The sequence below is a fragment of the Macadamia integrifolia genome, chromosome 11 (assembly GCF_013358625.1).
Source record: "Macadamia integrifolia cultivar HAES 741 chromosome 11, SCU_Mint_v3, whole genome shotgun sequence".
Classification (NCBI taxonomy): Eukaryota; Viridiplantae; Streptophyta; class Magnoliopsida; order Proteales; family Proteaceae; genus Macadamia; species Macadamia integrifolia.
The window spans coordinates 23,944,480-23,959,316 of record NC_056567.1 but is presented as its reverse complement, the minus strand read 5'-3'; the positions used below and the strand labels follow the sequence as shown (position 1 = coordinate 23,959,316).

The 14,837-nt window shown below is 34.2% G+C and overlaps 2 protein-coding genes across 3 annotated transcripts in view; both read right to left on the bottom strand.

Moving 5' to 3' along the window:
• Positions 1 to 8,117, bottom strand: part of LOC122094399 (coumarin 8-geranyltransferase 1b, chloroplastic-like) — a 10,277-nt gene extending 2,160 nt beyond the window's left edge. Inside the window, exons 1-10 of one of the 2 annotated variants that reach the window (XM_042665189.1) lie at positions 7,943 to 8,117; positions 7,761 to 7,808; positions 6,331 to 6,557; positions 5,984 to 6,067; positions 5,829 to 5,903; positions 5,531 to 5,614; positions 5,299 to 5,388; positions 4,652 to 4,753; positions 4,344 to 4,439; positions 1,132 to 1,203 (exon numbers count right to left, since the gene is read on the bottom strand). In XM_042665189.1, the coding sequence (XP_042521123.1) occupies positions 1,132 to 1,203; positions 4,344 to 4,439; positions 4,652 to 4,753; positions 5,299 to 5,388; positions 5,531 to 5,614; positions 5,829 to 5,903; positions 5,984 to 6,067; positions 6,331 to 6,557; positions 7,761 to 7,808; positions 7,943 to 8,015 (951 nt within the window). In that variant the 5' untranslated portion in view covers positions 8,016 to 8,117. Of the gene's footprint in view, positions 1 to 1,131; positions 1,204 to 4,343; positions 4,440 to 4,651; positions 4,754 to 5,298; positions 5,389 to 5,530; positions 5,615 to 5,828; positions 5,904 to 5,983; positions 6,068 to 6,330; positions 6,564 to 7,760; positions 7,809 to 7,942 lie in introns of both variants that reach the window. The other variant, XM_042665188.1, reaches the window with a different exon arrangement.
• A 5,452-nt stretch (positions 8,118 to 13,569) lies between these two features.
• Positions 13,570 to 14,837, bottom strand: part of LOC122093403 (cytochrome P450 89A2-like) — a 3,634-nt gene continuing 2,366 nt past the window's right edge. Inside the window, exon 2 of the mRNA XM_042663740.1 lies at positions 13,570 to 14,712. Coding sequence (XP_042519674.1) covers positions 13,672 to 14,712 — 1,041 coding nt within the window. The 3' untranslated portion in view covers positions 13,570 to 13,671. The remainder of the gene's footprint in view (positions 14,713 to 14,837) is intronic.

Below are 14,837 nucleotides of genomic sequence, written 5' to 3'. Positions count from 1 at the left end.
CCCCCCCCCCCCCCCCCAAAGTCTTCCTCCGTTCTCATTCTCTCATCCTCTCCCTCGCTCCTTTCCTCTCTCTCGCTCTCTTCCGCCTCTCCTTCCTTCCTCTGTTTCTTCATCCCTTGCTAGAGCTTCTTCTTGGTTGCCTTGATGGGCTTCTTTGCTTTGTTTTTAGCCCATGTACGTGTTTGTGATTTATTGGACATGTGAGACTTAAAAGCCTTTGGGCCTTGGTTGCAATCATTCGAGTAAAAATGGGCTTCTCAGCTCTTGTCTCTTAGCCCATGTGGGCTGTTTTACCCTTTCGGGTTTGTTTACACTTTCAAGGTTATCATTTTCCTCCCCTTTTTTTTAATACAATTATTTACTCATATAAAAAAAAAAAATTGGTATTATTATCAGTGGGCAGTAGAATTTTTCTTCCCACACAACCAACCTTCTATTTATTAAAGTTGTGTTTGGTTGTAAGAGAAATTAAAGGGAAGGGAAGAGAAATTTTCATACTTAAAAAAGAAATATATGTAATCATTACCTATGTGATTTTAACAATAACTTCAAATCATTCCATATTTGGTTATAAAATTTCACTTTACTTTGCATCCAAAACCCTTTGCTATAATATGTGAAATAAAAATTACATGTAAAATATATTATTACTAAATATGATTAAATTTATTAAGTAGTTTATACAATCACATGAGTAATGATTATAAATATTTATTTTTAAAGTATAAAAGTTTCACTTTCTTTCCCTTTAAATTCCCATTGCAACCAAACAAAGCCTAATAGAAATGTAAAAACTATGTAGCCCTATTCCTAGTAAGTTGACTCTAAATTATAAACTTGTTTAGATAGATCGAATTTCCCTAAGGCCACGGAATTTGTTAAATACGCGCCCTCAGGGCCACTCAGTGGAGGAGAGGGGAAGGTAAGTGAGATCTCCAACAAGGGTCGTGCGGTAAATCTCATCTCACAGTCAAGAAAACTTTGTTCTACTTAAATCAAATTTAAATATATGCAACGTCATTGGGGCATATTAATCACTTAAAGATAAAGAGAGTGATGCTCATCATTTTAGCATAAAAGCAGTAAAACAATTAATTTATAATGAGAATAAAAGGAGAGATTTTGACTTACTTTTTCTTCACCAAATTGGGTGCTGACGGTTACAATGCCGTTTTCTCTATCTCCCTTTGTATCTGGAATGTCCTGTTACTAAAAAAGTGTTACTATGATATACGAAGAAAGATTGTTATTAAAGAATTTACGTGATATTTGAATAATAATCTATCATTCTAGCCTACTCTTTGGTTTATGGGACATTTTTCTATTCAAAATGATCAGTTGATCAAATTTTTCTGTCACATTATCGAAGAAACACAAGCAAAATTGACACTTCCATCTTTGCTCCACCCAAATCAAAAGCATAAATCTAGCAATTATGCACTTTTGATAAAAGTTTCTGAAAATTTCTAACTGAAGTTGATGGATAAAAATGAAAAACTAAATATTTAGTTAACTACAAATGAATTTATTGGGTCAAAATTTTGGATCTTTTGATACTACAATGATTTACTGGAAAACAAAGAGCGCAGGAACCCCATCCATCTCCATTCACCATCGGGCAACAGGATTGCACAAAAGGGGGGAGATAGGAGATTAGGTGGCGAGTGAGGGGTCACATATGGATCTAGATCGTTCCATCATTCATCCACCAGCATAGGAAAACTTTCTTTAGGTTTGTCATCTAGTTATTCTATGATAAGTGGTTTTTTTTTTTTTTTTTTTTTTTTTAACAAACTTATACGTCATGCGGGCCATATTTGAGCATTGTTCCATCCAATGGATGAAAACTAGTTCTCAATTTCAAATCCAACCTCGCTGTTTTGCCTTTTTCCTTAATGATTCAATTTTTATTTTTATTTTTTAATATGATTGAATTCTAGATCATTTTTAGGATATTATATGGACAAGAGACCTATGTCTACTTACGTGACAATTGCACCAGCATGCAGGTCAAGGGGAGATCACACGAAGGCAGCTGAAGTAGGAATACGAGAGTGGGTAGGGTTCTTTTTCTCAGGATTATATATACGTGGGATGAATTTGAAGTAAATGATAATTATATCAAAATTACTTAGTGGATATGCTGACCACATGTCAAGATAATTTTAGCATTGGCAGAAGTAGATTTAATTCCTTTAATAATAATAATAATTTTAAATTAGTATTGAAAACCTGGCATTTAGTATGGGGAAAAGAATGTTATTTGGTTGCACACATCTACATCTAGACACTGGGTTGGTGAAAAAACCACTTTGCCCCTTTGATTAGATACATATATGTCTATCCTGGTTGGTTCCATGATGATAGGTGGCAACTAGGTAACAATCCCCAGCCCATAAATAATTGTTAAAGACCACCCTACCCCTCCGGGTTCTCTGTCTTGTAGGCTGAGATGATTTACAGAGCATCGCCCATGGAAAGCAAACCCATTCTGCCACATGGGCACCTAAGTTTCATGAAGTTGAATTTGACTAACAAGGAGGATGACAAAAGGAACAACTAAATGGAAGAGAGGAAACTCTGAATCGATTATGTGTAGGTAAAAAGGTGCTGTAGTTTTATCTTTGAGGTCAATAGCGACCAACATCTCAATGGAACCAAAGGAGAGAGGAGACAAGTCGGTGTCTTCTCCTTTCTCGGAATCAGATCCCCTCCAACACGCATCTGACAGCTTGGGGTTCGTGTCCGAAGTGCGACCAGGCTGTCCAGCCATCTGTTGTGTGCTAGATGCCCTGGAGAGGATCTGGGTCACTCCTCTCCCCAGGTAGGACCTTTTCGTTAAGGATCTCACAATTCATAAACGGGACGTCAGAGGACCTCATAGTTGATGAACAGTGGGATGCACCCCATGGAGAGGTTAACAGAGGTGGAAGAGGATCCTCACACGAAGGAGATAGCCAGGATGGAGGGAGATAGGAAGTAGAAGAAGTTTTATTTATCTCTAAAACATTATCGTGGCCAGTAGGATAGGTTCTTTTTCCTCACTTTATATGTATTATGAGAAAAAAATACAAGACACTTCGCGTAGCCCTTGTGCCTTGACATAGTGAGGGGTAAACGATTGAGTCCGGATCAAGTATACGGTGTTTGATTTACACTAAGACTCTACTTAATTTTTCTCCTCTTTTAATTGGTTTTTTATTTTCAATGGAGTCTAAGTGTGGATCAAACATCGTACGAAAATGATAAAGGTATGAGGACCTGATTGACACACTAAATGATTACCCCACCTTTAATGAAAAACAAAAACCTTATCATTGTTGATGTTTCTACTAACATTAAGGGTGTCAATTTCAAACTGAAACCGAATATCGAATCTGAAACTTATTTGAATTAACCAGACCGAATTGAACTGAATTTATTCAATTTAAATTCGGTTTGAGTATGTGAGTATGCTCCTTGGTTGGCACGGTTTCGGTTTAAGATGTCAGAATCGTCGGTTCGAACAGAAACTGAACCAAATTACACTTAAAAAAAAAAAAAAAAAAAACCCAATATCATTAAGAGAAATTTTTTAGGTGGTAAGTGTTTTTTGTGATTTATCATTACATATTTCCATGCTAAGACAATTTTGGAGTTAGCAATGGCTATAAGGCCCATAATTTGAGCCTATTATGGCCTTTGGTCTATTAGAGTTATGGTCCAAAAGTGGAATCGTTTTCATAACCAAGGTGAAAAATTGAATAAAAATTACATATCAAAACTGAATTAGAACCGAAATCAAATCGAACCAAATTGGATCAGCTTAAGTATCTAAATATGGAATCGAGTCGGTTCTCACTAAGAACCAAATCAAAACCAAACCAAATAACTGGAACCGAGCCGATGGACACCCTTAAGTTTAATACTCTCATTGGCCCACTCTGGTGCAAGCCCCATGCTGCCTCAGAATCCTCTCCTACGTTTTATTAATAGAAATTAATATTTTCACATAGACTCCAAAGTCGGATCTAGAACATCAATGACTTAATTGGTCCCATGAGTAAGTTTCATCCACCATATGGTCCCCGTGATATTACTCTTCCTTATTAGGCAAAAGTCAAAAAATTTGTCCCACTATTCCCGATATCAAGTATGCTAGCGGATATCACCAATAGGATCACATGATGGAGTATCATTTAGGAAGAGGGTCATTTCAGAAAAAAGAAAAAGAGAGATAGACACAATGGGTGCTAGCATACTTGATATCAACGGCATACCCAACCTTTTCCCATATATATATATATATATATAAATATATATTCTTTTTTTTTGTTACATATAGAAATGACAAGAGCATTTACCTTTAATATCATTGCGGGAATGCAATACGAACACATTATAGTTGTTAGAAATATTGATGAATTTGTCATTAAGGTTGATCTCCCAAGCACATATTTCTGCAAGTTAATCAAAATCATTACTTATTATAAAGTCTAAAGTGACACATGAGAGTTGTTAACAGATTGATAATGTAATTACCAGTGGATTAGCTTAGTTCTATGTGATCCTATCGTGTTGATTGGATAGGATGGATCTACTTAGGACCAAGATAATGCTGGATTAGAAAAGGTTAGTCAAATTTTATGTAACATATAAAACTTCTTCATACCTGCATGTGAATAAAATAAGGGATTTGAAAACCAAGGCCAGTCCAAAACACCTGTGCTGGTATAAAAAGTGCAGGATGTCTTTTCCATCTGAGGAAGGGAAGCTGTATAAAAAATTAAATCAACTTATTAAAATGGTAAATTCAAATATGACACTAATTTATCTTTATCTACATATTTAACTTAGTTTCCTATTGCAAAATAATATAAAAATTAAAGAACGAAGTTTTCTGGGTGGGACGTAAGAGCCACTCTGACATTGGGGCGACCACGTCAAGATATGCCCCTCTTGGGTGCACGCACCGCTATGTATAATTGTGGTTCCTATATATGTCCCACGGTCCCACCCAAAAAATCATTCGTGCCAAAAGTAAATATAATGTATGAAAAATCTACACTTTAATATATATATATATATATATATATTCTAGTTCATAGCATCCTTCCAACTCAAGTATAAATTTTCTTATTTTTTTCAAAATATTTACTATTTAATTTCTGATAATATTTTTCTTTTTTCATTTATTCTTTATATTCATTTTTCCTGGTAGTCCTTCCTTGATTATTTTATTTCTACATTTCATCGTAATTCATTCAGCAAATTAGTGGAATCAGAAAATAAAAAATGAAATAGTTTTATAGGACATACATTGACAGAATATGCAGTTCCAAATAGAAAGTTAACAGCCACAACACATAGAAGTGCTGGAGATTTAAACATAAATCCCAAGCCAATGCTCTGCAAAAGAACAAAGAAAGGGAAAAATTAAAACTTTTTTGTTATATATGAATAAAATCATCTCAAAGTATTTGAGCATCACAAGCCACTTTTAGAGCTACACTTAATAAAAGCTTGTACACAGAATAGGATTAGTGTATACCAGTATGATAGCTAACACAGTCATGACCAGAACATCTCTATTTGAGAAATCTCCAGAAGCTAATGGAAGGAATTCCTTATTAACCTGGTTATACATGAATTGAAGGTCAACATGATTGTAATAATTCTAACTAAATTTAGTTTCTTTTTCTTTCTTTCTTTCTTTCTTTCTTTCTTTCTTTCTTTCTTTTTTTTTTTTTCCATGAAGGCATAGATAAAATGTTCTTTTGATCTTCTAGAACAATAATTTCAATCTTCAAAAATACTTCCTTATGAATTTATAATTGGAAGAAATCTACCTTGTCAATTTCAACATCAGCAAGTTGATTCACTCCATTTATATAGATGTGAACAAGTAGTCCCACCACCAATGCCTAAAATGATAAAAATGAATTTAGTTGAAATACCAATCATCAATTAGAAAAAGTTTGTTCTTTATCACCCTTATTCTTACCTTCAACAATCCCATAAAGAATGTTGGAGAAAGATCAGCAATTGATGCTAGTGGTAGAAAAGAAACTGATAATATTCCCACAACCTGATAATTCAAATCATTAACACATCTATTGTGATTATAAAATGTTAATTTAATTAAAGGAGGAAAGAATGCTTCTCGCTTGCGTTCTGCACACCCAAACACATGAGGAAGTGGAGGGGGGCTGTGAAAAGATGCCCATGCCCATGCCTCCGCATCTGCTTCCTCATATATCTGGGAGTGGAGAAACTCCAACAAGTAACGTTTTTTTTCCCATAGTTAAATTTAAGACAAGTAGCCCTTAGTGTAATTAAACAAAAACTTACAGTTCCTATCAAGGTGTAAGGCCGGCAAAAAAGGTAGAATGCTTTCAATTTCTTCATCAAAAGGCTTCCATAATTATGGTCTTCTTGTTTTGGTAGTGAAAGCTCATTCTCTAATATATATTTTTCATTGGGAAGCTTCTCAACATTTCCTTGATTGTTAGGCAATGCTAAAAGTTCAAACCTTTTCTTGCTGTTGCATTTTCTATTGATACCTTGTAGATTACTCACTGTCACTTAGAAATAAAAGAACAAAAATGTGAAAAAATGCATAAAATTTTAATGAAAAATCAAACCATACGGTATAAAGATCAAAGGCAGGAAATCAAAGAAATCAATAGTAGGTAACATGGGTGATAAAGAAATCAATACTAAGTAATTATTGAGGGAGGGTATGGTTGATAGAATTTATAATTTAGGACGAAAAAGTTTGTAATTATAAACTTCATAGGGAAAGATTGTGTAATAGATGAAACATTCAGGGGAGGAGAGTGAAATTTCCTCTAAAAACAAAGGCGGAAAAACAATTGACTTGATCAACTGGTTGTATCTTTGCTTGCCAAAGCTTTGGGTGAAACTTGTACTCAAGTTTGTGTCCTTTCCTGCACACTTGGGTGCACAGCTGAACACCCCCCTTCTTCCCACCTCTAGGGCTCTTTTGGGTGCCCAATACCCATCTGGGCCACCATAGTGGGGCACCAAAAAAAAAAAAAAAAAAAAATTAAAGGAACATTGTAATTGACACCCATAAAGTCAAAGTGCCAAATAATTTGTATTTTTAATTTTTTTGACCTTTTGGTATGTCTCATAATTTTTTCCAATCAAAGAAACAGTATCATTTTATATGTTTACTTGAAAAATATGTATAACAATGACATTTCAATGTATTTTTTGAAAATTCTTTTACACTATTTTAAAAAACCTTTTGAGAATAAGATAAGATATCAAGTTCTAAATATTGGAAATTTTTTTTATATGGAAATCTTATGTAGTAAGGCATTGAGGTGTGGTGAGCATTCAACGACTGAGGTGCATGATCGGGCCCTCTTGGCCATTGGATGCTCACTGCACCTCACCGCTCCCTGCAGATAATTCGGACTCCTTTTCTCTAACACACACAACACACATATAGAGGAGTTGAACAACAAAGCATCATGTGTGTGTGTTAAAGTAGTAGGGGCAACAATGAAGACTTGATCCATTCATTTTAATAGATCGTTACAGTAGAGGGATGAGAAATGAAAGTAAGAGGAAAGTCACAGCCCAGCAAATCATGAAAATCTTAGCTCAAGAAACATGGCATGGGGAAGAATTAGGAGTCCATCTATAAGTTCCTATTTTGGAGGATGATCATCCCTATATAATTAAGGCTTCTTAGCAAAATCTGCCCTAAGAAAAAATTGTACACAGAGAAAGGAAGAATAATTACTTACTTCTTCTTTCAGTACTGAAGCACATAGAGTTCCTCTTCAAATTTTTACCTACATATAAATAAAACAAGAAGATGCATTCACCTTATAAACCAAGAAGTAACTTAAAAATCAATTGCATGATAGTGCAGCACAAAAGTCTCAACAGAAATTACACTAAAACAGTTTCGTTGTATCTTACTTACCTCTTTCATGATCATATGGGTACTTTGGAAGAAGAGAAAATGTTGAAAAGGCTGGTCTTAGAAGCGCCTCCATACTCTCTCTCTCTCTCTCTCTCTCTCTCTCTCTCTCTCTCTCTCTCTCTCTCTCTCTCTCTCTCTCTCTCTCTCTCTCTCTCTCTCTGTAGTGAGGGCTAAGGGGCGAGTAGGCGAGCAATTGTCCTTATGGAGAGATACTTTCTTTGCTTTTATAACTTCGGAGAAGGGAATTCTGTGGCCCACATGGAAAATGCCTCCGATCATAGTTTGAGGTATCATGTGTTTGTGCCTTTTGACTGAGTCCTTATAAAGACGCAACAGATCTCTCAAGTGGCGTGTCCAACTATCTCATAGAGAGCATCAACAAGACACTGAATTTACCTAAAAATAGATATATCATTTTGCTTTCTCTCACGATGGTTCAGTCATTCCAATTTCGTTGGAAAATTGAAAGGTCACAAACTGCCTTCTACAGTTGCAAATATGAAACGATGCTAAAGCAGAACCAATGAGGATTAAAATATCAGTATCGATCACTTTATTGATCAGTTAAAATTAAGATACATATCAAAGAGTATCGTATCATATTAAAAATATATTAAAATATATTAAAGATCAAGGATTAAAGTATCAACATCGATCATCATATCGATCGATTAAATATAAGATACGTATCAAATGAATATTGTATCTTGTCGTATCATATCAGAGATACATTAAATCATACCCATGACTATGAAAAATGACTACTTAATCGAGACCCGAGTCACCTTGGAGTCAATCAAATCACATACTCAACAACGTTTCTATATGAACTTTAGATTGAAATCAAATCTTTTGTACCAAATAGAAATACCCTTGATTTTCTTAAAAATGTAACAATATTATGCATTAATTTTTTAGATGATCGATACCTGATCTGATACTGTACAGTCAGATCATTTTCCTTTTTTTAATATTAGACTCCCTATTGTTTACGTTGCTAGCTATGTTCAATTTTTTTATTAGATAAAGGCAGCGCCGTCTCTCATCCATTTTTAATGAAAAGACTTCTCTACCTCTCTTGTTCCCCTCTCATGTATTGATGTGCCTGCCTGTCACCGTGTTGTTTTTAATTGGGTCGACCATTTTAATAGTTTTTTGATAAGGTCAATCATATTAATTATCCTTTATCCTAAAGGGATATTAAAAATTGTTTACGTGGTTATTTTCATAAGTTAAGAAACCTATGAGAGGATGCAGGATATAAGACAAAAAAAGAACGGTCGTTGTAATGGAAGGTGGGACAAATGTTGGATGTAAGCTCTTATGATCAAGTGATCGTAATGAACAGTGGATCCCATCTTATCTTGAATAGAAACAGATCTTTCTCTCTTGTTTTTCTTATATTTTATAATTAATGCTATGTTTGTCATCTTGTATCTCGTTTTAGAATTCTGTTTCTATCGGTCAATCTTCACGTGATTTGCATTATTATATTTTTATGATAATTTTCTTGGGAATATTAAAACGGTGACTTACAATTAGAAATACTGTATTTTGATGGTGTGGGGTATAACCAAATTGATCTTTCAACGTTGAAAATTGTTCTTTGTGTGGTGGATTGGGCAAAGGAAAAAAAAAAAAAAAAAATGTGAAGTGGCTTACACGAGAGTGAAAAGTAAAAGGAGTGTGATTCAATGTTTAGTGCATCAGCATATAGTTTATATTTGAAGGGCATATCAGATATATGGATGTGTGAATATGTATCTAATGTATCTTTTCTCTTTTTCTATCAAATAACATTCACATATGAGAATGTTCTTGTATGTCTTTGATCCGTTGATTTAAAATCTATTAAATGAAAAGAGAGAAAATAGATTCTAAATTCACGGATCGGGGTCATTCTCGTACATTCTCGTAAATGAACCTGATCCGCTCTCTTCCTATCATTCTCCCTATCCGTCTAGTTTATTGAGTAAAGTCTCTTTAGATAATTTTTTAAAAATAATAACAAGAAAAAAAGTGAGAAGTAAATGGAGTGTGAGGCGGGAAGGAAAACCTAAGAGGTTAGCATAGTTGACTTAGAGGGGGCACGGTATTCTGCCTCAGTAAACGAGGTCCTGTGATCAAACTTTAGTTGCTACACCTAACTTCAAAGGACTATCGGTCTCATCGGAAAAAAAAGAAAAAGATGAAGATTGATTAAATCCCATGGCATATGTCAATTGACAATAACCAACATCTCATAATTTCTCACAATTAAGAGGTTGTATATTCAACTCTCTTTGCACGTTACTTATTTGACTCCATTAGACGACCCTAATAAATGGTTGTTACAGAAAAAAGTCAACAAAGATTATAAGAAGAAACTACTCAGATAACAAGTTAATGCCATGGCCAAAAGTCTGAAAGATTATAATGAGGATCTACTCGTATAACAAGTTATCGCTATGGTCAAAAGTCAGCAAAGAATATGAAAAAATCTATCTATTAATATTCTTATTTAAGGAGGGTTTTCATACCCATAGCTGATGGACCAGCTGTCGTATGATTAGGTTTTTTCTGTTTCTAAATATATCCATTTTTATTTTTATAATGACAGAAAGAATGACAGATATTGGATGTTGACTTGTAAATCCTAACTTTATTTTCATGCACTACTGCATAAGGTGGAAACTGATTACTAAATATCAAATATGATACCGTATGTATGCTTTCCACTGAATGATGATCAAACCCAACTCCACTCCTAGTCGAAAGCAAGAACGGCTTTAGAACTTGGCCAACACTGCTCTACTACTCCCGAGCCTAAGAGAGCAAGAAGAATAGGTGCCCTTGGATACCAACCCATTCCAAAAAAGGACACAAGAATCTGAGGGAGAGATCTGCTTTGATAGATTAATCCATCCTTTGTGACATCGATCCTTCCCATGGCAGAGAGTAATAAGAACTCTCACTGCATTTGCTTCTTGACTTTCCTCAACCCACTGAACAAGTCTGTTTTCTGTCTACAATGAAGTAGGTAATATTTATTTATTTATTATTATTATTATTTTTTGACATTAGTAGATTAACATTAGGGTATGAAATCGAATATGTTTGAGAATAATGAAAATACTTTTTTTTTTTTTGCTAACGACGGGTATTCATCCTACGGGTCCGGTCATACTAACCCCACAACCACATGGATTGGGTCATATCGGGGTTAAATAAGAATCATTTAACTTTCATTGAAAATTGTGAAGAACAGTAAGCATTCTGTGTGAGTGGCCCAAGGTATACCTAGTGAAAGTCAAACTTAGAATATCCAAATTTACGACTCACACCAACTTCATTGTTCACCAACTACACTACCCCTAAAGTTAGAGAATGAAAATACTACTTGCATTGTTAACATCTTGATTTACAAAATTAAGTACTCTATGTAATTGTGTGTACTAATGAATCTTTATGAGGCAATAGGGACTGCTAGATAGTGTAGTACAGCTCATTATTTTGGGAAGGGAATGGAACTATTCAAAGAACTAGTTATTTAATGAATATGATGCATTTATTGATTGTGAAAGGGCCAAGCAACTAGGTCTATGATGTATTAAATAATGCACGGGAAAGTGAGTGAAAACACACCCGCCAGAGAAGGAACTAATGTGTCATGATGATGACAATAATCTGAAAGACGAAAAAAAAAAAAATTCTCTAACAATTTGTTTCCTGAGAAATAGACAATGAAAGAAACAAGACACTGTCAAACTAAGGGGTAGTTGAGTTGATAAGAGACTTTCTCTTCAAGACTTCAAGAAATATGTAATTTTGAATTTGACTTCATTTATCTTTTTGGAGTTATTCACACAGGGTGTTTAGTGTTCATCATTATTTTCAATAAAAATTGAATGGTACTCATTCAACATTGGCATGACTCAGTCCATACAATTGTAGGATCAAATAGATCCACTAAAAACTTAGATACCAAAAAAATGAAAAATAAAAAATAAAAAAATAACAACACACTGTCAACTTGAATTTGAAAGGGGATGGCAATGGTTTTGGCCTGATCCAGCCAAAACCATAGGGACGTGGTTAGCCACACTACAACCCTTAATTTGATTGTTTGAAAGGATTTATCCCTTTTGAACCGTTGATCTTCAACTATCCATGCCTCATCGATGCTTTTGGGTGAGATTTGATCTCCCATGTCTTCAAGAGGGCAGGGAATTTCTTTTATGTCTTTAAATAGACTCATCCCTAACATCTCTAGGGCTATTCAAAAAATATTTTTCTAAATCAAATTATTTAGAAAAAAGAAATTACATTGATATTTTTTTTTATAAGAGGTCATGATCACCTTTGAATGAGAAATATTATATAAATATAGAATTTAATTTAGCAAAACAGAAAGTGTAAATTAGTGTCTTAAAAGACAAATTCATAGGAATTTGACACCTTTTAATTGTCTCTTGTGTATTTTCCAAAAGTCTCCTAACGTAGGGAAGACCTTTCCTTTATGCTATGTTTGGTTATAAGGAGAATTAAAGGAAAGAAAAGTGAAATTTTCATACTCAAAAAAGAAATATATGTAATCATTACCCATGTGATCTTAACGTTAATTTCAAATCATTCTATATTTTGTTATAAAATTTCACTTTACTTTGCATCCAAAACCCTTTGCTATAATATGTAAAATATATAATTACTAAATATGGTAAAAAATTATGTAATTTATACAATCATATGAGGTAATGATTATAAACATTTCTTTTTAAAGTACGAAAATTTCATTTCTCTGCCCCTTAAATTCCCATTGCAACCAAATGAAGCCTTACTGAAAACTAATACCAAACCATACTGAAATCGGACAGAATGATATTTGATATGGTTTTGGTATGAAAAATGGTTTTTCTTGGTATAGTACGGCAATGGTATCTAAGATAAAATCATTTATTATGTACCAAACCATACCGAATCACAAAAACCATATTAAATGCCAAAAATAATGTAATAAATATTGAATACCATATCGAAATATCAAATATTATACATAGAAGGAAAAAATGGCAAAAATATTATACTAGAACCATATCGAATACCAACATTGTACCAAATAAAAACAGTATATTGTACCAAATAAAAACGATACCAAAACCGTACCATGCCAATATGGTATCGATATTAAAATATAGGATTTTTTTCTCAGTGTGATACAATGTCGACATTGATTCTTGGCCTGCTATATCATACTAAAATCATACCAAATGCCAGTATTGTACCAAATTGACAACCTTTATATATATTTAGTACACATGTGAAATGACACGTTACCCTCATTAAAAAAAATTTATGTTAATTATACTAAAAAGGGCAAAAAAATAAAGCTATAAATTAATTTACACTTTGAGGATGTCAATAAGAAAACACTTATTTTTAATGAATAAAAAAACCATTTTTAATAATATATTCATTCTTTTTTCTTTAACTGGGTGAATAGAAAATAATATATTACTGAAAAGAGGAAAAACTATCCCACAAAGGGCAACAGGAGACCTCATATGCGAACAATCCTACAAAACAAGGGCAACAAAAACAAAAACAAATCCCACAAACACCCAAAGAAGAAGCTCCAAAAAGATCCAAAATAATAAGAAAAAACATACCATTGTTATTCTTATAACCACCAGTCCAGAAAATTATACAATTATATACACTTAATAGGGCTATATGATCAGATTAAGGTAAACCTACCTTCTCCTTGAATAGATAAGGGCATGCAGTGGATTCTTCATAACAACCGATAAGTGTATCTTCTCTGATAAATCAATATCATCTCCATCTCTAGCCTTCCATTCAAAGTCCCTCACCAAATTAGCCAGAAAATACTCCATATGAAGCAATGCCAAACCAAGAGCAGGGCAAATCCTTCTCCCTGCACCAAATGGCATCATTTTAATCTCCTTTTTCCCTGTTATATCAATCACCTCTTCCCCTTCAACAATACTACTCAAAAACCTTTCTGGCCTAAACTCCATTGGATCTTCCCAAGTATGTGGGTCCCGACTAATCTCTGCTACTGTTACATTCACAGTAGTAGAATTCTTGGGTATGAGATAACCATTCAATGTCGTATCCTCTGTGACTGCATGTGGTAACAAGAAATGCATCGGTGGGTGCCGACGTAGGCCCTCAAGCACCACTGCCTTCAAATACGGCATCTTCTGCAAATCCTCTTCGTTGATCTCCTCTCCAGGCCCCACTACTCCATCAATTTCTGTAGCCAACTTTGACTGTATATGTTGGTGCTTCACTAAATTGGCTAGTATCCACTGCAATGCAGTGGATGTTGAGTCTGTGCCTGCAATAAGAAACTCTGAACATAAACTCACCAATTCAGCTTCACTAAGCTTTCTTCCATCATCTGGGAGCTTGAGGTCAAGCAATGTATCAACATATGAGTCTGCAAAATCTTCCTCTAGTTTTGAATTACGAGCTTTGATGAGAGGGATCAAAAGATTTTCTTGTTTACGTAGGATCTCTAGGAGTTCATTCCACAACTTTCGGAAAAAAATCCTCCCCAACCAGGGTAAGAAAACAAGAACATTGAACCTACTGGTATTTCTTAAGATGGTGGTTTGGATGGCTTCGATCTCTCTAACCTCCTTCTCATCAAGTTTTTTACCAAAGCACATGAACACTAGTAGGGAAAAATTTGCATATCGGATGTGATTCGTCACGAGAACAGCATTTCCAGATTGTGATTCGACTTTGAGCTTGTTGATTAGTACCTGTTAGAAACATTGTGTTCTCAACAATAAGTATTAGGCCACTTAATTAATTGCATTAACTGATAAATTTTACCGGTGACTATAAGAAAGATATAGATACAATATTTTTTTTTTTTTTTTTTTTT